This window comes from Psammomys obesus, unplaced genomic scaffold (genome assembly GCF_907164565.1).
Source record: "Psammomys obesus unplaced genomic scaffold, mPsaObe1.curated_primary_1811, whole genome shotgun sequence".
In the NCBI taxonomy this organism is placed as follows: domain Eukaryota; kingdom Metazoa; phylum Chordata; class Mammalia; order Rodentia; family Muridae; genus Psammomys; species Psammomys obesus.
The window spans coordinates 5,801,316-5,824,601 of NW_026590859.1; the positions used below are offsets into that span (position 1 = coordinate 5,801,316).

Consider the following 23,286-nt stretch of genomic DNA (forward strand, 5'->3'; position numbering starts at 1 on the left):
CACACACACACACACACACACACACACACACACACACACACACACACTCTCACAGTAGTTCCTTTTCTTTTTAAGGCATAAGAACTATAGGCCATTTACCTCGATCTGCATAGAAACTTCCGGTAAGAAGGACTGAGTAGGTTAAGCGCCCGTTAGGGTGAGGAGGTGCTTCCCACCTCACATAGGCTTCCCGGGATCCCTCCGTTTTCACAAACACGTTGAGCATGCCTTCAGGAGGGACTTCTAGAGTTCGATTTTCTACCTGTGAGTAGAAAAAGGATTTATTTTGTTTGCAAATAAAGTAAGTGCATGCTTTGGTTTGAGCCTATTTCTTCAAAGAATCTTCTTGCTGTGAAGCAAACCATTGTGACATTAACATCTAGTCCGAATACAGCCTTTGTCAGCAGGATCAAAGCACACCTTGTTGGGAAATCTTAGACTTCCATTTCCTGACTAAGACAGCGGCTTGTGGTTTCCCGAGGATGTTGACTGGCTCACCGCCCACAGCTGGGCACAGCTATAGACTGTTCAGAGCTGCTTAACAATTCCTAAGTGATCGTAAAGAAAGAGATACACGCTGTCTGTTATCCTAAGGCCGATTTCCTATGGAAGGCTGGGCTCTTGGTTTGTGAAAAAGCCACCTGAAGCCTTCTCTCCCCTCCCTTTTCTTGCTACTCCTCCCACTTCCCCTCTGCTTTCCTCTCTTTTCTTTTCTCCCTCTCCCTCTTCCTCTTGTGTGTGCTCTGAGCTGTGTTCCTCTCTTGTATGAAAAGATGGCACCTCCAGCTGGGGTTCCCTGAGGAAGCTATATCTATGTTCACAAGCCCAAATGACTGACAAGGGCTTCTTGTGTTTCTCAGGTGTTGGGAGGCTGCAAATCCAGAGCCTAACATCTTTGGAACAAACTTTGTGCAGACAAATGGCCTCCACAAATCCAAAAGCCAAGGATGCCATCAGGACCCACAGCAACGACCCTGACTTCTCTGTAGCCTGCCTGCCTAACATTCCCACCAACGTATGTGATGAGGGCATGGACTCACTGCTCACTTACATAACTTACGTATTCTTTAGTTCTGCGACCGCAAAATGTTCATGAAACCATTTCTATCTACATTTAACATGTCACCCAGGGCAATCAGAATCCACAGTGTTGGGTCACACTCATTCACAGTTAGCTCAGAATAAGCTGCCTTTGCTCCCTGTGGAGTGAAGCTGCATTTTGCACTGACAGCATCATGCTGGCATCAAGAAATGAGTGTGCCATAGCCAATCTCACCAAGAAATAGTCACGGGAGAAGGTGGCGTGCTGCTGACCTGCTTATGTGGAAACTACTCGCTTCAAAAGAAGGACTCTGACAGGAAAGTGAGCCTTAAATTGGACAAGGATAAGAAAGGGCCCAAGAGTCCAAAGAAAGATGCAGTTGTTGGCAGGAAAGTAGAAAGGGCTCGCAGTCTTTTTATTATCTTTTCATAGCTGGCTAGAACTCAGTAAATTGAGCTCAATGGTCCATATTTCACCTTTTGAAGTTTACTGAATATGCAAGTAATTTTCACCTAATTCTTTGTGTGTATGTGTGTGTGTGTGTGTGTTTGTACATGTATGTACAGGTGAATGCCTATGCATGTACATTGTATGTAGGGGCCAGACGGTAACTAGAGGTGCTGCTCTGAAAGAGCTACCCATTTTGTTTTTTAGACAGCATCTCTCACTGGCCGAGAACCCATCTATAGGCTAGGCTTGCTCATTGGAGTGCACTAGTCATCTGTCTTCCTGACTCTGTCTCCCAAGAGCTGAGGTCGGGCTATCAGAAGTTCTAGCGCTTTGTCAACTGATCATGCTCCTAGCCCTGGCCTTACTTCCACAGAACAAACAGGCTCATTCACGCCTCACAAGAAGATCAAACACGAGCTCCCGTGGCAGGCAAATATTCTCAATTATGAAGGCTTTATTTGTTAAGGTGAATACATTTCTCCAATTATGAAATAAATGTGAAAAAGACTGAGTGTTAGTTTTTAATAAGTGTGAGGTCACAGGTGTTTTATCTTTATCAGAGAAGGGCTCTGGGTTCTTGGGGGCTGAGCTTTCTGCTCAAACCTTGATTCAGTTACAAACAGCTATGTAGAAAAAAAGCAATAAAAAGCCAGTTGGAAAAACTCAATTAATCACTTTAATGTTTTATAATAATGCTGCTACTTTAACTGTGCCGATGTGTGCAATTCCAATCATTGTACAGAAAGGGGTTTAGAAGAGTTCCAGACAAAATGACACTGAAAAATTGAATAACTAATGATAACTCCAGACAATTATATTATTCTCTTCAAATACTTGGTTAATTCAAGATAAACATTTTCTTAGGTTTCCTTCAGTGTTTGGATAAACACTCTGACTTTTACTCTACACTAAATTTGACAGCTATACCTCTGACAAGGAGGACATTTTTGGTTGGTTGTTTGTTGTTTCTGTAATTTTTTTTTCTTCTTAAATATCTATGTTGCTTTAAAAATTAATAAAAAAGTCCTTTGGGAGGGTAGAAGTTGGCTAAGCTTTAACCCTAAAATTTTTTCTTTGAAATTAAAAATAAATTTAAGAACAAATATGTGTGAAAACAAAAAAAATCAACAAAATTTCCTTTTTTTAAAACTTTTTAACTCTAGTTTATTTAGGATTCTTTTAAAATTTATTTATTTTTTATTAATTACACTTTATTCACTTTGTATCTCAGCTGTAGCCCTCTCCCTCATTCCCTCCTAATCCTACCCTCCCTCGCTCATCTCCTCCCATGCCATTCCCCAAGTCCACTGATAGAGGAGGTTCTTCTCCCCTTCCCTCAGACCCTAGCCTATCAGGTCTTATCAGGACTGGCTGTATTGTCTTCCTCTGTGGACTGGCAAGGCTGCTTCCCCCTCAGGGGGAGGTGATCAAAGAGCCAGCCACTGAGTTCATGTCAGAGACAGTCCCTGTTCCCATTACTAGGGAACCTACTTGGAGAGTGAGCTTCCATGGTTTAATAAAACTCTTAAGAACTTAAGAAGTTAAACACCAACAAACCAAGTAATCCAATTTAAAAATGGGGTACAGAGCTAAACATAGAATTCTTAATAGAGGAATATTGAATGGCAGAGAAACACTTAAAAGAAATGTCCTCAGAGAGATGCAAATCAGAACCCTGAGATTTCACCTCACACCCATCAGAATGGCTAAGATCAAAAACTCAAATGACAGCACCTGCTGGAGAGGATGTGGAGAAAGGGGAACCCTCCTCCATTAATGGTGGGAATGTAACCTTGTACAACCACTCTGGAAATCAATCTGGCGCTTTCTGAGAAAATCAGGAATAGTGCTTCCTCAAGATCCAGTCATACCACTCCTAGGCATATATCCAAAACATGCTCAACTATACAACAAGGATATTTGCTCAACCATGTTCATAGCAGTTCTATTCAGAATAGCCAGAATCCAGAAACAACCCAAATGTCCCTTAACTGAGGAATGAATACAGAAATTTTGGCACATTTACACAATGGAATATTACTTAGAAATTTAATTTTGCAGGTATATAGTGAGAACTAGAAAAGAGACTGATACCCTATCCAAGGACAATGCATGGAGAGGACCTAAAACTCTGGTTCAGATGTACCCCGTAGACTCAGTATCCAAGTGGGGTCCCTAGGAAGTGGAGCAGGAGCTGTCCCTGTAATGAACTCACTAACAGGCTCTCTGATCACCTCCCCTTGGATGTGTGTGTAGGGGGGTGGGGGATGGGGGGTTATAGCCTTGCCAGGCCACATAGGAAGACAATGCAGCCAGTCCTGATGAGACCTGATAGGCTAGGGTTAAATAGAATGGGAAGAGGACTTCCCCTATCAGTGGACTAGGGGAGGGGCATAGACTGAGAAGAGGGAGGGAGGGTAGGAATGGGAGGAGATGAGGAAGGGGATACAAATTGAATAAAATGAAATAAATGATAATAAGAAAAAGAATAAAGATTGAATAAAACCATAACAAAATAAAATTCTTATTCCTAAGACTCTTAGGTAAGTAATATTTCACACTAACCTTTCAGAGATAAACAGTGTTGGGAAATCCAAGGATTCATACCAAGTGAGCTTTTGCACGAGCCTGAAATAGTGGGTATATAGTGGCTTCCCCTGTGTCTTCTAAAGTCTTCAGAAAACCAGACATGTTTTATTTTTCTTGAAAGATTTATTAGTTTCAATTATATGTTGGTATGTGTTTCTGTGTGGGGTCATGTGAATACAGGAGTCCACAGAAGCCAAAAGATGTTGGTTTCTCTGGACCTGAGGTCTCAGGAAGTTGTGACAGCATAATGAGGGTGTTGGAAATCAAACTGAGGTCCTCTGCAAGAACAGCAGCTGCCTTTACATCACCGGTTCTGAACCTTCCTAGGCTTTGACCCTTTAATGCACTTCCTCATGCTGTGGTGACCCCTGCCCATAATTTTTTTTGGCTGCTACTGTTTGAATTATAACATAAACATCTGTGTGTTTTCCAATGGTCTCAGGAGACCCCTGTGAAAGGGTCATTTGACCCCCAAAAGGGTCATGACCCACAAGTTTAGAACCTCTGCTCTTAAGCTGAGAGCCATCTCTTCAGCCTCTTAGGTATTTTTTTTTTTAATATTACGAATCCTTCAAAAGTCAAATATGTTCTTTAAATTGACAATAACAGAAAAAAACACAGGGGAATTAAATGGGACTAGAGCAATTCTGTCTTAATCACCCCAAATCGCTCCCTTTGGTCAGGCTGTGATAACAAAATAAATTGAGCCGTCAAATTCTTACTGCATCAAAGTAGTGAGAACGTGGAATTGATGCACAAATGACTTATTTTTAAAACCCCCATTTTTCCAAATCTGTACATTTTTTTTTTAATTTTATGACTCATTTGTGTGTCTGTGACGCCACACTTAAGACTGAAGCACATTTGTCTAAGGGCATGCTGAGTAGTGTTGCTTTGCATGTATGGGTAACGATCCTAATGAATTTGCAAAAGACGTTTTAAAAAACACAGAATTTTCTTTCTGTCTCCAAAATGTAGAAATCATTAGTTAGGGATGGGCTGAACAGGAGAGAGAAAAGGAGCAAGCGAAGGAGGCGGTGTGTGCGCCAAGTCAGCTTGGAGACTGGAATGGAGGGGACCTGGCAGGGTTGATTTTACAACCCAATTTTCCTTTCCCTTCCTATCAGGGCCTGTGGTATTTGATTTCCTGAGGTTAACGTTGCCTGCCATCTGTTCAGGACACAGGTCGATAACTGTGTCCCCTGGTTTAAAGTTTTTAGAATAGCTTGGAGATGAGGTGGGGCAGGTAGCAGTACAATTCCCAGTTCACGCTGGTGAGAAGCGCAAATTTTAAGGTCATAGAAAGTATTCCTTTGTCTCCATTCTCTCTCTCTCAGTCTCTTTCTCTCTTTCCCTCACTCAATCTTTCTCTCTCTGAGTGGAGAAGTTCTGGCCCCCTTCCATTGCAGCTTTTAAGGGTAAGTATCCATCAGAAGGGTCTGTACTATAAATGCTTGACAGCAATCAGGACTCCAGCTCAGTCTCAGCAGTGTGTGGCTTTAGCTTCTTGGAAAGTGACCAATCTCTGAACAGGAGGTATGATCCAAAAGAAGTACAAATTAAGTTAAGGAACTGTTTTTTTTTTTTTGTGGTAATATTTATATAATATACTATGCAATGAAGACAGTCCATTAAAATGATAGTGAATTAGCAAACATTGTCAAATATACCTATAACTAATGAGTATTTCTCTCCTTTTTTAAGTGAAGCTAAACCTATTTAATCAAGAGAAATGCATAAAGTGTAGTGTATTATTTTCAAACTGAAGAATGCTATGCTGGTCTGTGGTGAGCATACAGTAATATCTGTATGTGGAAAACGATGTTGAAACACAAAGGATAATCCTTTTTCATGCAATGAAACAGAGATACACATTATAGGCTTCTAAAATGTGGGCATCAAAAGCAGATAGTAATAAAAATTTAAATATCATTCTTATAAAGCTACAGCAGATTCATGAAATAAAAATACTTTATCCTAAGAGATGAAGTAAGTTCAATCTTTTAACTGATTAATCTGCCTGTTGGGCAGCCATCTAGGAGGGAGTACTGTGGGAATTTCAGTTTTCAATATTCATTTTTTAATCACAAATGTAGTTAATGGGGTATCATTAAGAAGAAAAACATGTACCTTTTGTTTATCATCAAAGCAGGCATAATTATATGTATGTCTATTAAAGCATCCAACTTATTGTTTATTCAAGAATATATGTTTCCTTCCCCCAGGTATGTGCTCAGCCTTGAAATGTACATCGACCTAAAACAACTCTTAAATGAACCTTACTGTAAGGAAAACCTCCCCTCGTGCTTCCCAGGCTCTTACTTCTCCCTCGATCCCTCACATCACTCGGTAGCTAACCCATCCCAGAATATCAATTCACACACTTACCAGTGGGCCGAGAGCACAACCCTTGGCCGTACATGCTTGGACTCTGAAGGTGTGTAAGCTCCCAGGATCAAATCCATAGGCATGGCAGCTGAGTTCTGAAGAATTGTGAATTAGAGCGTCATCTAGATACAACCCATAAGTTATGATAACACCTGGGAAGACAAAAATCAGCTTTCAGGGTGGCCACAACACAACAGCCAGTAGCTAGGAAAGCACATATTTCCCGGTGTGCTTTTCTGGAGTCATGGGGTCAGTTGCCCACCCAGCTCCTCTCGATGCTGCTCTTCTCAAAGGGTAAGATGTGCCTTGCTTTACACACCCCGTTGTTAGGCTCCATAGCACAGAGAGTGCGATAGAACCACCCGCTCTACAGAAAGTCTTGTTGGAAGCCACATGAAGTGCCAGCACACGAGTCCCCGGACAAGAAAGAGGAAGTGGACATATGATGCTTATAGTTATATGTATTCCAAAAACGTCCTTGGCAGGTTCTTTGAATACAAAGAGACCTTACTGGCTACTGCACTACGCATCACTTGGCATCTAGCTGTCAACGGTCGAAGGGGACACATGCTCATGTCCTAACCCTTCCTTCACAGCTTGCCTAAATGAAAGGGTTGTATCATTATCCCTCCTTTACAAATGAAGAAACTGAGGAATGGAGCTGATGTGAGTCACACAAGGTCACACAGCAAGCAAGCCCCCTCTGAGCCTACGTGATTTGACTACACATTTTCTCCAACATGAACTCAGCCACGAGCTAAACCCTGCTCAGATTGTCCAGTTATGTTCACAACTGGGTTAGAGCAGCCATGTACATTCTACAAAATTATTAGAAGTGGGAGAAATTGGAGGGGCCATCAAATACAAAGGCTCTGTTTATTCAAGCAAAATGTTCTTATGAAAAAGAACATACGAGCCAGTGCAATCAAGTTCACTAGAAAAATCAGCCCTACAAACTTACTTCCCTTACACCCTGGGAAACATGAGTCTAACTGTTAGGCCCGGGCTGTTATAAATGTGGGACTAATTCCCCAAATTTCTTCTTGAATATGGTCCCAGGAATCAGGCTAAGTGTCCCATTGTCACATGGCGGTAGTTGGATGCTCACAGCTAGCTCACAATACAGCAATACAGTCCCATCGCACCTTTGAACCATTCGCTCCATTGTGGTGTTACTGTGCCTTGTTTAATTGCCTGGTTCCCCCAGAAGACTGTGGGACCCTGTAGGAAAGCACGGCTCTTCCTCACCTGCTTATTTCCATAGCTCAGAACCATGCTTCAAATGCAGTGGGCACAGAATGAATATCGACAGGGCAAATGCAGGCACATGCAGTGTATTAAAGTAATCAGCATCTAATACAGAGTAATAGTTTACAGCCCTTGAAAGAAGAGATATCTTTAACCTGAAAACACAGCTAGGAAAACGTTATTTAAAAAGAGCACACTTTAAAGACGGAATCTAGCAAAGCCAACGGTAGAGAGGAAGTCACTCAAGGCTGGTTTCCAGGATCCTGATGTTGAGGTTTATGGCCAATTTGGTAAATATCTGCAGAATAAACCCAACCTTCACCTGTTGCCAATAATGTTCCTCCTGGAGACACAATACCAGGGCTCTTTTCTTCTGGTACCCCTCTGTCCAGGGAGGAAATTGCTCATCTAGACCTCCTCACAGCAGTTTGTCTCCTACTCATTTCATAAGAACCTTCATTGACCTTTGGACTGACATATTGATGACACAGCTTCTTTATTTTTTCAAATGTGTGTGCGTGTTGCATAATCCCCCGTGTTCAATCCCTAGCATCTAAATACACCAATGATTCAGCAAATGAACAATACATTACATATAATATCCTCTGGCTTGATATCTAGCACACTTTCACTTTCATTGAAATTATCTAAGATTTTTAAATAAGTAAGGATTTTAATATAGTTCTTGCAATGACCCCTTTATTCTTCTTGAAGATTACTTTTTATAGTTGAATTTTGTGGGGTGGGTTTCCTCAATTCCTATGTTTTGAGGATGAAGTCATTGTTTTCTCACCATGTATCTTTTCTGGCTGCAAAAATACACATGGGAACCTGCCTCTGCTAACACCCATTTTCCTTGGCATCTAGTGTGACTCTCTGTGGAACACTAATAAATGTAATGCTACTTAACAAGGCACCCATGACTTCCTCTCTGCCAAGTGAAACAAGGACAGAGAACAGCTAGTAAATCCAAAGAAAATCAAGGGAAGAAGAGTGAAACAGGACCACAGTAATAGAATGACAAAAAAGTTGTAGTGTGTTAGGAACTTTGGGAAAACAATCATTTAATCCCTCAACCCCTCCTGTAACCCTATGTGTGTTTCAGACACTCTTAAAGAGAAGCCAGACCTTGCCTGCTTTTCCCACAGAAGTAGAAAACACTCAATCAACATTTCCCTCTTCTTAAATAACTGCAGAGCAGAGAATTTTTTTTTTTCACTAGGATTCTGTGCACAGCATCTCACCTGTCATGAGATGTAAGGTAAGATATTGGAGGTAAGATATTTTACAAAAATAAACTGTAGATATAAGTAACTGAAATTCCTTAGGATGAACTTTAAAATCTTAACCACTCTTGATTTTTGCACTAAAGTCTAAGTACTCACTTGTTTTCTCCCAAAGAGTATAAGTGAATCATTTTGGCAAGAGTTAAGATGTGGTTGTGGTCAATGAGGAAGCCATTCTCTAATTTAGTGACTCCTGGGGGCCCACCAGGAACTCCTAAGCTTTTGTCCTAAGCATCACTTTCCAGTCCCAGATCGCCAGTTTTTGGCTTATCTTTTGAGTTCTCCATCCTCTTCAGTGACAGCGACAGATCCTCTCCTTTCCCCTCCTCTCCCCTCTTCTCCCCTCCCCTTCTCTTCTGCCCTCTCCTCTATTTTTTTTTCTTCCTGACTCCAGTGAGTCAAGCCTAGAAATCTATGCCAGGAAACCAGGTAGCAATGACATATGTCGAGAGAAGGGCTTCCAGAAAAATGGGCATGAGGCAGATGAGCTGGGATAAAAATCGAGCATTTTGACAGTTAATCCAACTATGCAGAAATGTTAGTATCCAGGTGTGACATGGAGTGGGTGAGGCTGCAGTCTAACTTTAGTGTACAAGTGTTCCTACATATTCATGCACATATTCACACACACACACACACACACACACACACACACACACACACACACAAGTTACCCTGTGTTCTAGAGATAAACTACACCTGACAGCACCTGCAGGAGAGGCTAAAAGACGATGGTAGTGCTATGCCTACTGGGTGACTAAGGTTTCTCTACAAATCCTTCCTGACATCTTCATACTTTCTCTACCAGTTGACTCCATTTCAAATTTCTCTCCACTCCATTTCCATGGTCACCTTGGCAATTTTAACATCATCTCAGAACACGCGAAGATCACGGCCACTTAGGAGTCTGCATGTGTCATAAGCTATTCTATATACTACAGACAAGGAGGGAGAGGTTCCAAACTGCTATCTGACCATGCCATATGCGGTCAGTGACCCATCATGCCTGCCCCAAGCAACAGAAAGAAGCCACCGTCCCCTCTCAGAGTTGGGAATTGGACCATGGAAGCCAGGCCCAATTGGGTCAGGTAAGGCTCATAGTATTTATGTCTCTGCATATTCTGTGTTGTGGTCCAAATCTTACCAGCAAAGCACCAGGTTTCAAATCAAGGCAAAGTGGGATGTTGTCATGGTTCTTCTAAAACTGTTTCCTACTCACAGAGACTGTGGCAACCTTAGGCATCTCCCCCATCTAGGCTGTGCTAGGCCATGACCCATCATGCCCTGAATTATGGTGCTAAGGGCAGGTTCCTAGTAAAATAGTAGACAATAAAAAGTATCATTTGGAAAGAACATTCTATTGGGAGGATGTTCTTAATTTTTAAATATTTTATTATCATGCATTAATTATATATAATAATGGGCTTCATTATGACTTTTCAACAAATGTTTGTAATGAATTTTGATCCTGTTCATCATGTTTTGTCCTCTTTCTATTTTACCTAATTCTTCTAATTTTGTGTCTGTTTTTTTAGTGATTAAGTAAGCTTCATGTAGGTTGCTTATAAAAGCATGGGAAGGGCTTCTTCCTAGAACATTTTTAGTTTGCATCAAGTTATATAGGCAGATTTTATAACTGCTGTTTTTAGTAGGAGACTTTTTGATAGAAATAAAATAAAGTAAGAATCATTGAAAAGGCAAATTAAAAAATAGTTATAGGAAGCAATAAAAATGTGTATTAATTTGATGATTTAAACTTCATCAGAGCTCAGGTTTCTAAACTGATAATGACGTGCTAATACAAAGTAGTGGACATTTCAAACTCTCCCTAAAGAGATGTTTTCCTTCCTTAACTAGGATGCTGGATGTGTGTGAATGGTCTGGGGGGAAGCTGAACACTTCTTAAAACATCAACTCTTTTTTTAAAAAAAAATATACACACGTAGTGAGCTCACTGGGCTCCAGTGGATAATTTCAAACCTGTGGCATTGCTGAAACTTTGGTGGTCTCAAAACAAACAAAAAAGACATGAATCTTGGAAAGGGACTTTTAAGTGGGGATTTTAAGGGGCTAAGATAGGTTGGATGTGAGAGTAATCAAAATGCATTGAGGCACATGTGTGATAGCCAAAGCACAAAATGAAGTTATAAAAACTGCTTAGAGCAACACATATTAAACTGGTGGATTATCCTGGGGCAGACATGAGGCTCATGAGGTGTGTAGATTATGATCCTAAACATGGTCAAAATGGGCCCATTGAAAACATTAACATTTATTGTAGTGTCTTTGGTATTTTGAAGGACAGAAAGAATAAGAAATAGAATCTGTTCTTATATAAGAAGAGAGTTAGGCATGGGTATAATTGAATAATGAGCCAATCAAGACTTAGGGAAAAATGGTAAGTGCTGCAAGAAATCTAGACAACCAACAAATGGCAGGTGGAGTTAGGCACTAGGAGCAGTGGCTCCAGATGAAGATCCCAGCATGGCTAAGTCTCTTAGAGTAGATGCTCCCATAGGGATGCATTAGTTACAGTTAGCTATCCCATCAAAAATAGGATACATAAAACCTGTGTCTCAGGAAGCTGCTCCCAGAGTTCGTGCAGTAAGTTCCCACTGCACAAGGGAAGGAAGTGTGATGTTCACTATTGATATCTTGTTTCTATCAGTATTGTCTTCTCATTGGTGTAGTCAAAGGGTAACATAAAACAATAATTTGAAAGGAGGTTGAAGCCTTAAATATCTAAGACAATCACTGATGCTTTTCTGAATTTGTACTGACTTGGGCAAGATGAAGGGACTAAAAAAAAAAAATACCAAAAATCCAAAATCACATATAAAATCAAGTGGAGGAGGAAGACATTGGAAGTGAGGAAAAGTGAGACACAAAAGATACATTGATAACAAATGTTAAGGCTATTTTTTTCCACGAATATGAAGCAAGTAGCTGGAACTAAAACAGGAATATGGCAACAGCACACTTGAAGAGGACTTGTGATTCTCCCCAAGGGAAAGACAGCTTTAACTACTTTTTTGATTATATAATCACAACTCAAGTTAAACAGGAGACTGTCAGCATCTCCAAAATCTCTGTGTTCAAAGGCCGAGCTTCCCCTTCCTCACTGCTGGAGGCTGTGAAGGGCTATGGTGTGTGCACACCGGAGCTCCCTTCCCTCAACCATGCGCAGAAAGAACCAAACAAATGTGATGCTGAGTTAGGCCTTATAGAGCATACTTTTAAAAATCTGTAAGGTTTTGCATCGTTTGGTGTTTGTGGGTAACCGCCCTGGGGTGCCTACGGTGGGGCAGGCATTGGTCTACACGCAGGGAACGGAGGAGCAGCACCAAAGCGCTGATTGCTGCCTTCACAAATGGACACTATAACCAAGAAGATAGACGGCGACACGTGCTGTGTGTGTAAATCTGTTGAAAGAAATGCCTGTGGAACAGAGTGGACAGACATTCAGACTAGAACCAACGGAGACTCCACAATAAGAAGCAGAAACCGTTCCTTGGGATGTCAGCAAGTCGGTTAAGATGCAAATGTCAGCGAATGACCTGCGTCCAGAGCCTTTGAATGTGGGTCCTCCTTTGCTTTTAAGACACAGGTGCTCTAAACGAGACAAGGTTTAACAATTTTAACTTTTACTTATTGTTTACTGCTCCTAGAATGAAAGAAAGCTGCTGAAATGCACTTCTGCAGCTCTCCTCGCTCCACCCCACAAATATGCTAAAGGTAGATCAAATGAGATTTAAGAATCAATTAAACGTCCAACAGTTCGCAATGCAAGTGAACAGCTGAAGTAACTCTAACTAAGGGATCATTTACAGAGCTGAGAGTGGGGGCTGGAGGAGCCAGAAAGTGATTGAAACCCATCCCTTCCTACTAATGGCCAAGACTCCCAGCAGACCGCCCTCATCAGGGCAAGGGGCAGGCAATGTACTTCTATCTATAAGTGGAAAAGATGATACCAGGTTCTGGAACTTGGAGGATGATCCAGCATTACAGAAAAGGTTCGTGGATGGAGTTTAGCATTTTGTAGATGAACCCAGGCCCAGAGTTCAGAGCCCAGCAGGAAGGGTGCCAGGGCAGAAACTCTGAGACTCTACTCCCCTCATTCTCTTCTTTTTTTTGCTGTCTCATGGGTTCGAAGACAGCAGTATGGTAGAAAGGGCAAGTGCATGGACATGCCAGTGAGTTCTGTTCCCACTACAGAGGGGATACCACATCTGGGATAAATTTCAGCAACACAGTGATATCTTACAGCTGAAAGGTAGCTTGGCTACATGTTGGTCCCAGCATAGTCAGGCCTTATATAGAACACACAGCATCCTACATCATGAATTCTGTGTATCTATTTCTTCTACAGCCTTGAAGGCATAGAGGAGAGCAGTGTGTGGACACTGAAAGGCAAAAGAATAGGAAACACACCACTGTCATTTTCATCAGATTCTTTGAGCCTTTTCTTGATTAACCATTTGGGGCACTAATCAGCAAGATATCCAATCAAAACTGAATTATAGTTTGCCTATCTATGAGTGTATTCATACACACACACACCAGATACACACACACACACACACACACACACAGAGAGAGAGAGAGAGAGAGAGAGAGAGAGAGAGAGAGAGAAAGAGAGAGAGAAAACTGGGATATTTAATCCAGTTCCACACACTCTGCTATTCAATGAAAACTTGCAAAATGAATACTTAATTTTCATTGGCCGGTTAATGTGGAGCACTTTGGAGTTTGTCATCTGTTTCCATGATGATAGAATTTTTAAGGTGTTTAATTTAGCAGGCAAGCTGAATCATAATTGCCTGTAAAGCATAGCCACTGGGGTATATATCTTCCTGCCTCTTCATCATGCCATGTCAAATTGTATTTCCTAAGGTGCTCAATAGGTTGTCATATGTAAGCAAGGAAATTCAATACAATACAATGTAAATTTAATACAGGGTATCTCTATTTACACTGAAGAATTATGTTTACTGTAAGAATTAAACAACACTGTGTCCGTGCACCATAAAAACAGCACGCACAGTGAATATCGACGCTCCAAACCCATTTGTTTGTTTTTTGTCAGTGAGGCTTGGCAATAAGAACATCAACTGCACGCTGCCCCCAAGGTCCCGAGGCTTATTGAGTGTGGCAGATATCTCCCTGTGTGAATACTTGATCCTTCAATTAAAAAGGAAGAGAGAGAGAGAGGCTCTCACACCGCGGAGGAATGCCTTATTACTCTTGTGCTTGCCTAAAAATGGCATCGACAGAATCTAAAAAAGGCTGTGCTTGGGAGATTCTACCTGACAAATTGATGGGAGGTGTTTCATAAAAGTTAACCAAGGTTTGCTCCAAACTGTCAAGCAGTTTCCCTAAGTGGCTCACTGAATTCTGGAATCCGTTGTACCTGTTAAAACTGAACACTAACTGAGGGAAAGAAGAATTATATTTGGCCATTCAAATAGTTATTTCAGAATGAAACTTTAAGAAAACACACAATTACTTCTTTAATACCAGAGAAAATAACAACAGACCTACGAAAACATCTGAATTTTTCCCTTATGAGATTAAGAGTGAATGAGTAAAACTTTCACTTTTATTTTAATATCTCTGGTCAGAACCTTATGTTAAGGACAAGTGTGCAAAAGCTAGAGACAGATTAAGGAATAAGACTATGAATTTTTGCCATTCAGAGATTTTTTTTCATAGCCCATTCCTCCTTAATTAGCTGTCTTGACTTTGAGTAATTAAATTGTTTAATTCTTATTAATCCAATTTTCTACATCTGTACATGGGGATATTATAAATTTCATGGGCTAATTTCAGGAATTAGAGTATTATCATAGTTAACTTTAACTGTCAACTCGACATAGTCTGTAGTCGCCAGAGAAGAGGGTCTCAGCTCAGGGATTGTCCTGATTGGAGTGGCCCGAGGGCATGTCTTGTGAATGCTTGTTTTGACTGTTAAATGATGTGTAAAGGCTCAGCCCATTGTGGGTGACACCATTCCCTAGGTAGGTATTCCTGGGCTGGATAAGAAAGCTAGATAAACATGAGCCCACGTGAGTTTTTTGCCATAGTTTCTTCCTTTGATTTCCTGCCAGAGTCCTCCACATCATGGTATTCTGTATAAGTCTTCAGAAACAAGTACAGCCCTAGATTGTTACATTCTTGCTCAATGATCACAGCTATTTTGATGTGTGTGTGTGTGTGTGTGTGTGTGTGTGTTTTGTCAGTTTTAATTGTCAACTTGGCTTAATCTTGATCTCCTATGAAAAGAACCTCCTTGAGGAATGGTAGATTGTATTGCCCTGTGGGCATGTCTATGGGGAGTTCCTTAATTGAGCTAATTGCTGTGGGAAGCTCCACCATGAATGTGGGTGACACTATTCAATAGGCTAGGCTTTGGATGGAATAGAGAGAGTGAGCTGCACACTATCAGGCGACCTCCATCCATTCTCTCTCTCTGCTCTTGAGTGTGTATACAATAGACAATTCAAGCTTTCTTTGACTTCCCTACAAGAGGAATCAGAGGATGCAATGGAGTCAAGGATGAGCAGGGTAAAATCCAAGGGTTTGGGCTGGTACAAGTGGGTGGTGTCCATTTTGAGGAGTATGACATGAAAGGGAGGGCATGATGAGAGACAGGGGATGGGGTGTGAAGCCAAACTGGACATGCTGAGTGTCAGATGGGATAGAAACCTTTGAAGGTCACAATAGGGACCTGGGTGGTTCACTGCCACTGTCAACATGATGGGCTCTCCTCCAGGAGGGGACTCTGTGCTGTAAAGAGTTACAGACATCAGTGTAGCATCTGGGCTTGCCTGTGAGAAGTTACCTAGAATGGCTTAATGGAGGTGGGTAGAATCACCTTAAGTTTGGGTGGAATTTTTTCATGGGCTGGAGTGCCAGTCTAGATAAAAAGAGAAAGGAAAGCGAGTGTGGCCATCCTCCGGCTCCCTCAAGCTCCCATCATCATGACTCTGTTGGCCACCATGAAGAATTATTCCTCTGGACTGTGATTCAAAATAAAGTCTTTTCTCAAAAGCGTCTTTCATGAGGTATTGTGTTGCAACAAGGACCCACGTAACTAACACAGTGTCCCAAGGAAAAAGCGAAGTGAGGAAAGTTTATTAACATTTACCAGCATCCTAGTCTAGTCTTCACCTGTCAACAAGCCTGGGTGAGCCTAAGAATCAGATTCTTAAATCGGTATCACCAACAAGGTTCTAGTAATTAGGCAAGTTTGAGAAACAGCAATCAACAGCACTTCAAAATATTTCCTCACTACCATGAGGTGAGGCCTATAATGGCAGGTCTTACAATATACAATTGCATAAACCAAGAGACATGAATTCTTTTCAGGCTTTCTACAGGAAGGAAGTAAATGATCAGCAGTTTTGGGCATCTGGTGGGAGTGTCAGTCGGGTAATTAAAGAACATTAAGTCCAGGGCACAGGGCGTAACTGTCATGAAGAAGACATTGAAAACATCATGTGGTATACGCCTGTGATCCCAGCACTCAGGGAAGTAGAGGCAGGTGGATCTCTGTGAGTTTGAGGCCATCCTGGTCTACAAAGCAAGTCCAGGACAGCCAGGGTTATGCAGAGAAACCCTGTCTCAAAAACCAACAAAACAAAACGAAACAAAATGAAAAGATTATGTAGTCAAGAGTAGTGAGAATGCTTATACTGAAAGAAGGATAGTATGGCTTCACTGTGGCTAACCTATACAGATGAATTGGGATTCTATAGGAAAAGGCAGGGAGAAAAAGGGATGTTAACCTCGCCTTGTAAAATTCAGTGAGATCCCCAGAATAACATGGCCATCTCACTTCCGAGACTCCTCATGTTGTTGGGCTTTACGTTAATACACAAAAGTGAAACTAAGTCCCAAAGGGACGAGTGACATATAGGTGGGTCGAAGCAGCTGGGGGTCACCTGGCCACCAGGCTACATGATATGAAGTTGGTTCTTCAGGAATGTAGGGGATATGCAGGACCCATGAAAACAGGCAGAGGCCAGAGTGGTTTGGGGAACCAGATGATACCTCTCCATTACCAGTCAATGAAAGGAAACAATGGAGAATCTGGAAAAAGGGAAGAAGAGTCATGAAAAGTAGTCCTTTAAAACGTTCTTACAAGATTTACTTTGTGTGCGTGTGTGTGTGTGTGTGTGTGTGTGTGTGTGTATGTGTGTGTGTGTGAAAGGACCCCTCGAGCTAAACTTATAGGTGGTTGTGAGCTGACCAACACTGGGGCTGACAAATGAACTCAGGATCGCTGGAAGAGTAGCACATGATCTTAACTCTGAGCAATTTCTAAAGCCCCTTTAATCATTGCCCCACTATGAAAGTGTAGAAAATTCTACTATGATTAAACACATTATGATATCATAAAAGTCTTAGCAAATATTCTTTATCTCTTGCTTATTGAATATATTTAAAAACTACTTTGCAAGAGCACAGAATATGACAAGTGAAGATGCTCAAAATGAGAACATGTTTTCCCCTAGACAAGCAGGGCAGGAGAAGTTCAAGCGACAACTAGCAAACTGGGAAGAAGGAAGTGTCCTATGCAAACCAGGTAGCTGGGTGGCAGCCAGTCAGCACAGATCAGCAACATTTCACTGACACCTGAAGACTAGACAGATTTCTTTGTGGAGTCACAAGCGTGACAAGAACTCTGGCTGCTTAATATAGTATCCTATAGACATCATTTATTTTTGTTAAAAAAGTTGAAAACATACAGGAGTAGCTTCAATGGCAGAGAAAAATGACTCCCTGTAATTACTATAACTCTCTCCATTACCTCAACTATAGCTATTGCATTTGCTAAAAGCTTAATTCATGATAAACATGAGACAATCTAGTAAAACTGCAAGGTTTTTGTTTTGTTTTATTCTTTCTGGTTATACTTACAGAAGCCATTTCAGTTTTCAACAATGAGGTTTTTTTTTTTTTTATAAAAATGGTTTCTGTAATATTAATAGATTTTGATATTTATCACGAAGACAGATGTGGTTTGATATTCTGTTCCTTCTTCCAGAGTTTAACAAGAATTCTATGTTAAACAAATTTTAAAGATATTTCCAATAACTGGATAAATAGATAAGTCTTCAAAAGCCTATTTAAATGTCTTTATAATAAGGCTTTGTTTTCATGTCTTTTAACTGGATAGCTTTTAACTCTAAATAGCACAAGGACGCATACCTCACGTAGAAATACAATGCACCTTAAGTTAAGTGTGTGCATGTTTAATGCATGCATTGTTTAAATCTCCATGCTGAAATATTTATAAACAGCATTCTAAGGAATGTGAGTTCCAAGTGGTCGCTTTTAAAATAAACTTATTGACTCACAAACAATTGAAACACGCTGTGTACATGAACTTCCTGCCTCTTTACTTCTCCAAGGAGGAACTAATGGCCACTGAGAACAGAAAGTCCTTAAAGACAATGTCACTCTCAAAGCTACGCTCCTCCGGAGTCTCCATTCATCCCTGTCCACTCTCCTGGCTCACACCGAACAATGGCGTGCAGTACACAGGAGCTATCAAGAGGGAGCACTTTTGAGCCACCAAAACTGCATGTCAGCCTCCACAGCTCACCTCCCTGACTGCAGGGATAGGATCTCAGGTATTTTATGTGATAAAATGATCATTAAAAATTAAGTACCACATATAAGCTGCCATTTAGAATATTAATTTACTTTTGCTAATCATGTTTTTAACTTCAGGCTAAAAGAGTTCACTCACCATTCGGATACTCGGGCTCTGTCCAGGAGATGTTAAAGGAGTCTGGAGAGTAGGAGTGGGCTCTGGGGGCTGGCACACCTTCTGGAACCGTCTTCTCCATTAGGGCCTGGCTGGGCTCACTCATCGCACAGCCACCACCCGTGCACACCTAAGCCGGTGCAGAGAAAAACACTCAGGCCTGCTGTCCAAGTTCAGATGAGTGCAGAAGAGACAACGCGTAGGAGTTCGTCTAAAATAATATTCCCTTCGCCCACCCCCAAGTACGGTTGTTTCTATGCTGAGGTGCGACACGTGGTTAGATTGCCGTTTAAGATGTGAGAATTCATCCTCAGTAAGTTCAAAATTACCAGGTACGTGAAGAACTGGCCTAAGTTTCAGCCTAAAGACACAGGGCATGTAATGACCAGGTGGGCAGTTCTGCTGGTATGCAGAGGGTCTCAGAAAGAAGCACACACACACACACACACAGAGAGAGAGAGAGAGAGAGAGAGAGAGAGAGAGAGAGAGAGAGAGAACACCACTTCAGGAAAATAATAGGGACTTAAGAATATTTTTTAAAAAACAGCTTTTTTGGTTTGTTTGGTTTTTGGTTGAAGATTATGAGATGGCACTCACTCCATTCACTTTGGTGTAGCCTACATGCTCATATTTCAATACCACAGTAATTGTGTTAGAAGACATAGATCCCCTTAAATCATGATGAAGAACTTAAAATGATCCCCAAAATAGCATCTAACACCAGAAATAAAAGGAAGACATTCAAGACATTGGATCATTGGATTTTCTCACAATGACTGTAAATTATTTCAAACTTACCAGAAATTCCTTTTTTTTGAAATTGTGACTTACATATAGGGCTGCTATTCTATCTTTAGCAAACACAAGCAATTGTAATTTTATATAACAATGACATGAGAAAACTGCTTGAGTATATATGATATAAACACACATACATGTATATATGTGATTGATAATATAACATGTACACTCGCACACATATATAATTGATATGAAAGTCAGCCAGTTATAGTGGTGTTCACTTCCTGAAAGAATTCTGTAGCAGGGGCTGGTGAGATAGCTCAGCTGGTAACATGCTCACACAAGGATCCCTGTGCAATCCTATGAACACACAGAAGTCAGCTAGGCATGTGAGCTTTCTGGAGAGGTATTGATGAAAGAGTCACTGCGTTTGCTGATCAGCCAGCTCAGCCTAATCAGAAAGCTCCAGACCAGTGTGAGAACCTGTTTCAAAACCAACCAGGTTGCCCCGGGGACACAGCTTAGTGGGTAAAGCAGCTGTGCCACAAGCATAAGGATCCCGAACAAGCATGGCAAACTTCTACCTTACCCAGCGCTCCAGCGAATGGAGCAGATGGGTTACCAGGGCTCAGCCCCAGCCGGTGTGGGGGAAATGCAAGCTCCAGGTTCAGTCAGAGTCTCAAAAAATGAAGGGGAAGCACACATCCCTACCACATGCACAAACATATGATACACACACACACCAAAAGGGGGTTGGGGTAAATGATTAAGCAAATAATTAACAAGGTGCATAGCACATAAAGGAAGGCATCCAAGGCTGATCTCCGCATGAGTGCATGCACACGTACCCCCCCACACACACACACAGACAGAGAGAGAGAGAGAAGGGGGAGGAGACAGCAGTAACCCTGTCTTCAGAATAATTTCCCATGGGCTTAAGCAAGACCCAGGTGACTGCCATCATTATTCGTGGACACAACTGCAGTAAGGCAGGGGCTAACCAGATGCTCTGGTTTCCCACCGTGTTCTGATATAGACATGCATATATGTACATGTAAAGAAGAGCTCTAGTCCTCCTGAGGATGGAGCCTTTGGCAATCAAGCCACATCCTCTAGTTGTATGACCAAACCTGACATAAGAAGCCACCTCTGACCCAAGAACCAGCTATGAGAATAGTTTCTTTAAAACTGAAAACACAAGCATGTCACCTATATGCTACAAGCCTCAGAAAATATCCAGGGGACAGGGCCATGTGTGACACCTGAGCTAGCAAAGCTGATGCTCTCAGGACACCCCGTTTCTCAAAGAGGGGGAATATGTTCACATGAGTCTCAGAGCTTTACCCCTTAGATTCAAAGCATGTAGCAGCATATTACTGTTAAACCGATCACAAAATGGGATTTAATTCTGATTGTTATGATTTTCTTTGTGGCTTACATTCATGTTACAGCACTTCCCTTGTTACCTCTCTCTGAAGAGGCACCGTTCTATGTGGCATACATTACTGCATTTATTTAAATAGTACATAAACTTAAATTGGCAAGCTTTTGAAAAACTTACGATGTTTTCCAGAAACAAATACAATATCCTCTTTGGAAGGGCTATTCTCTGACTGCTGTCTAACATCTACAAACTGGCAAAGAAGGGCCTCGGGGATTCATGACATGATCTTTTCAGCCAGAGAAGCAGGGTGTGAGGAGTTGTTGAAACAACAGAAATATTTGCAACTTCATTTCAGTTTTGGCATTTCGAGGGCCCTTCTTAAACCCATATCTGATTTATCTAATGCAGATTGAAATTCCAACTTAGGAAAATAAATAAAATAGCTGGATCGATTGGAGATGTATTTATAAAACAGAAAGGATCATGAAACCCTGTGAGGTAGTAAGCTATGTCCAGCTTTTAGTCAATCACAGACACTTAAAAACAAAATTCATGATATTGTGTTGCTATCCCCAGCAGATGGGTAACTTCTGATCTAAAGAGACTTTAGTTGGTACAATAAAATGTGTATGTAATCTCATTACAGTGACAATTTTTGAAATAATGACTGCTAGGTACTACTAAAGCTAGCATTCTCTTTTCTAGTATCTTGTTTTCAGATAAGCAGGACCCAAGGGTATGAAGACTTCAGGATATTATAAGGCCTGAAGGGGGAAAAAAACCCCTCACAGTTGCTTTATTCCTCCTAGTCTTTTCCTGAGAAGTCGAGCCTGAGAGCCAGTGTGGTACAGTGCCCACCGTGCATGAGAACCCGAATCCAGATCGCCAGCATCCTGGAGAGAGATGGCTTGGTAGGGTGCATATGTAAGCCCCAGTGCTTGGGGGGGCATTGCTGGAGCTTGCTGCCCGGTCTAGATGATAGGTGAGGCCTGAGCTCATTGATAAAGAAAGACTGTGTCAAAAGATGAAGTCAAGAGTGATAGAAGACAGATGGCCTCTACATGCACATACATGGCTGAACCTCCGCCAATACAGACACAATCACATACATATCACACACACACACACACACACACAGGTCAAGCTCACTGTTTCCATTATTTAACGTCCACCAAGTATCAAAACAGCTAGAACTGTTTTCAAACACTAGCCTCGACCCTTGCCTGCATTAATGCCATCTTTCCATAATTGCCAACTTACTGTATTTATTATGAACTGTTAAGACCTATCAAATTTCAAAACAAACACCACTATATTAGACTGAACGCAGAGACTGCAGGCTGTGGAGGCAGGCTCACGTCTCCAAAAGAAATCATGTAGCAGCATTCAAAGCCTCAGCCTCCTTGGGAAGTGATGCCACTCGGTGGTCATTCAGTCATTCCCACAGGAACTGTCTTTGCCCGCAGTGCATCCCAGGGGTTCAAATCCCCAGTGGGTCTTCCTCTGTTTCAAACGCCACCGAGGGGCTCCCGGGTGTGTGAGATTTGTTTCCCAGCACTTAGCCAACGCGCTAAGACAATCCATAAAGGCCACTGTGCTTTGTTGAACACCTGCTCTCCACCACTTATCTAATGACCTTGAGAGCTGGTTATTATATTGAAACTGTGAAATATACAATAATCCCTTAATTAACCAGGATGAACCTAAAATGTTATGGTTCATTGGATTTACTGCTTAACCGAGTTAAGTTAAAACAAACAAATGAACAAAAAAAAACTTTTAGTTGAATACTTCCTAAAGATGCATTAGGATGTTTTCTGCCCTGATAAATACAGTGGAATTAAAAGGAGCACAAGCAAGTCTGTCTCCTTAATAACCTTTAGGGCTCAAGGACATCCATGTCATCATGACCTCTGACATCAACAATGCTCAAGACCTGACACATATTGTAATTATTTGCGGTTACCTTTTTAGCATCACAGAATTTTCAGGCTCTCAAAAAAGACATTAAAAACCATTAAGTTCAATGCCCTATTTTTTTTTTCCAAAAAAAAAAAAAAAAAAAGAAAGCTGACCTGCCTCAGTACTTGCTCTGGGTTACAGAGTAGTAAAATCTGAATTAAAACTCAGGGGAAACAGACCAGTAAGCTAATGGTAATTAGTTTTCAAGTTAAAACAAAACTATAAAGTATAGGACATTGACATGGATTTTGATTGACTGCACAACATATCCTAAAAATTGCCTTAGGAACTGAACATTTTAATGCCATTCTCCTCCTGATAAAAACCCCAAATTTCAACGATTTCTGTCTAATCTTGATTGCTTCCAAGCAATGGAGATTCTTCATGGTTTTCGTGTGTACAGCTATTTTGAAAACAGTGT

The 23,286-nt window shown here is 41.3% G+C and overlaps 1 protein-coding gene across 1 annotated transcript in view; it reads right to left on the reverse strand.

Annotated features, from left to right (window-relative positions):
* The window catches only part of Ush2a (usherin), a 665,632-nt gene that overhangs the window by 280,172 nt on the left and 362,174 nt on the right, over positions 1 to 23,286 (reverse strand). Inside the window, exons 34-36 of the mRNA XM_055609194.1 lie at positions 18,761 to 18,908; positions 6,470 to 6,621; positions 100 to 262 (exon numbers count right to left, since the gene is read on the reverse strand). Of these exons, the coding sequence (XP_055465169.1) occupies positions 100 to 262; positions 6,470 to 6,621; positions 18,761 to 18,908 (463 nt within the window). The remainder of the gene's footprint in view (positions 1 to 99; positions 263 to 6,469; positions 6,622 to 18,760; positions 18,909 to 23,286) is intronic.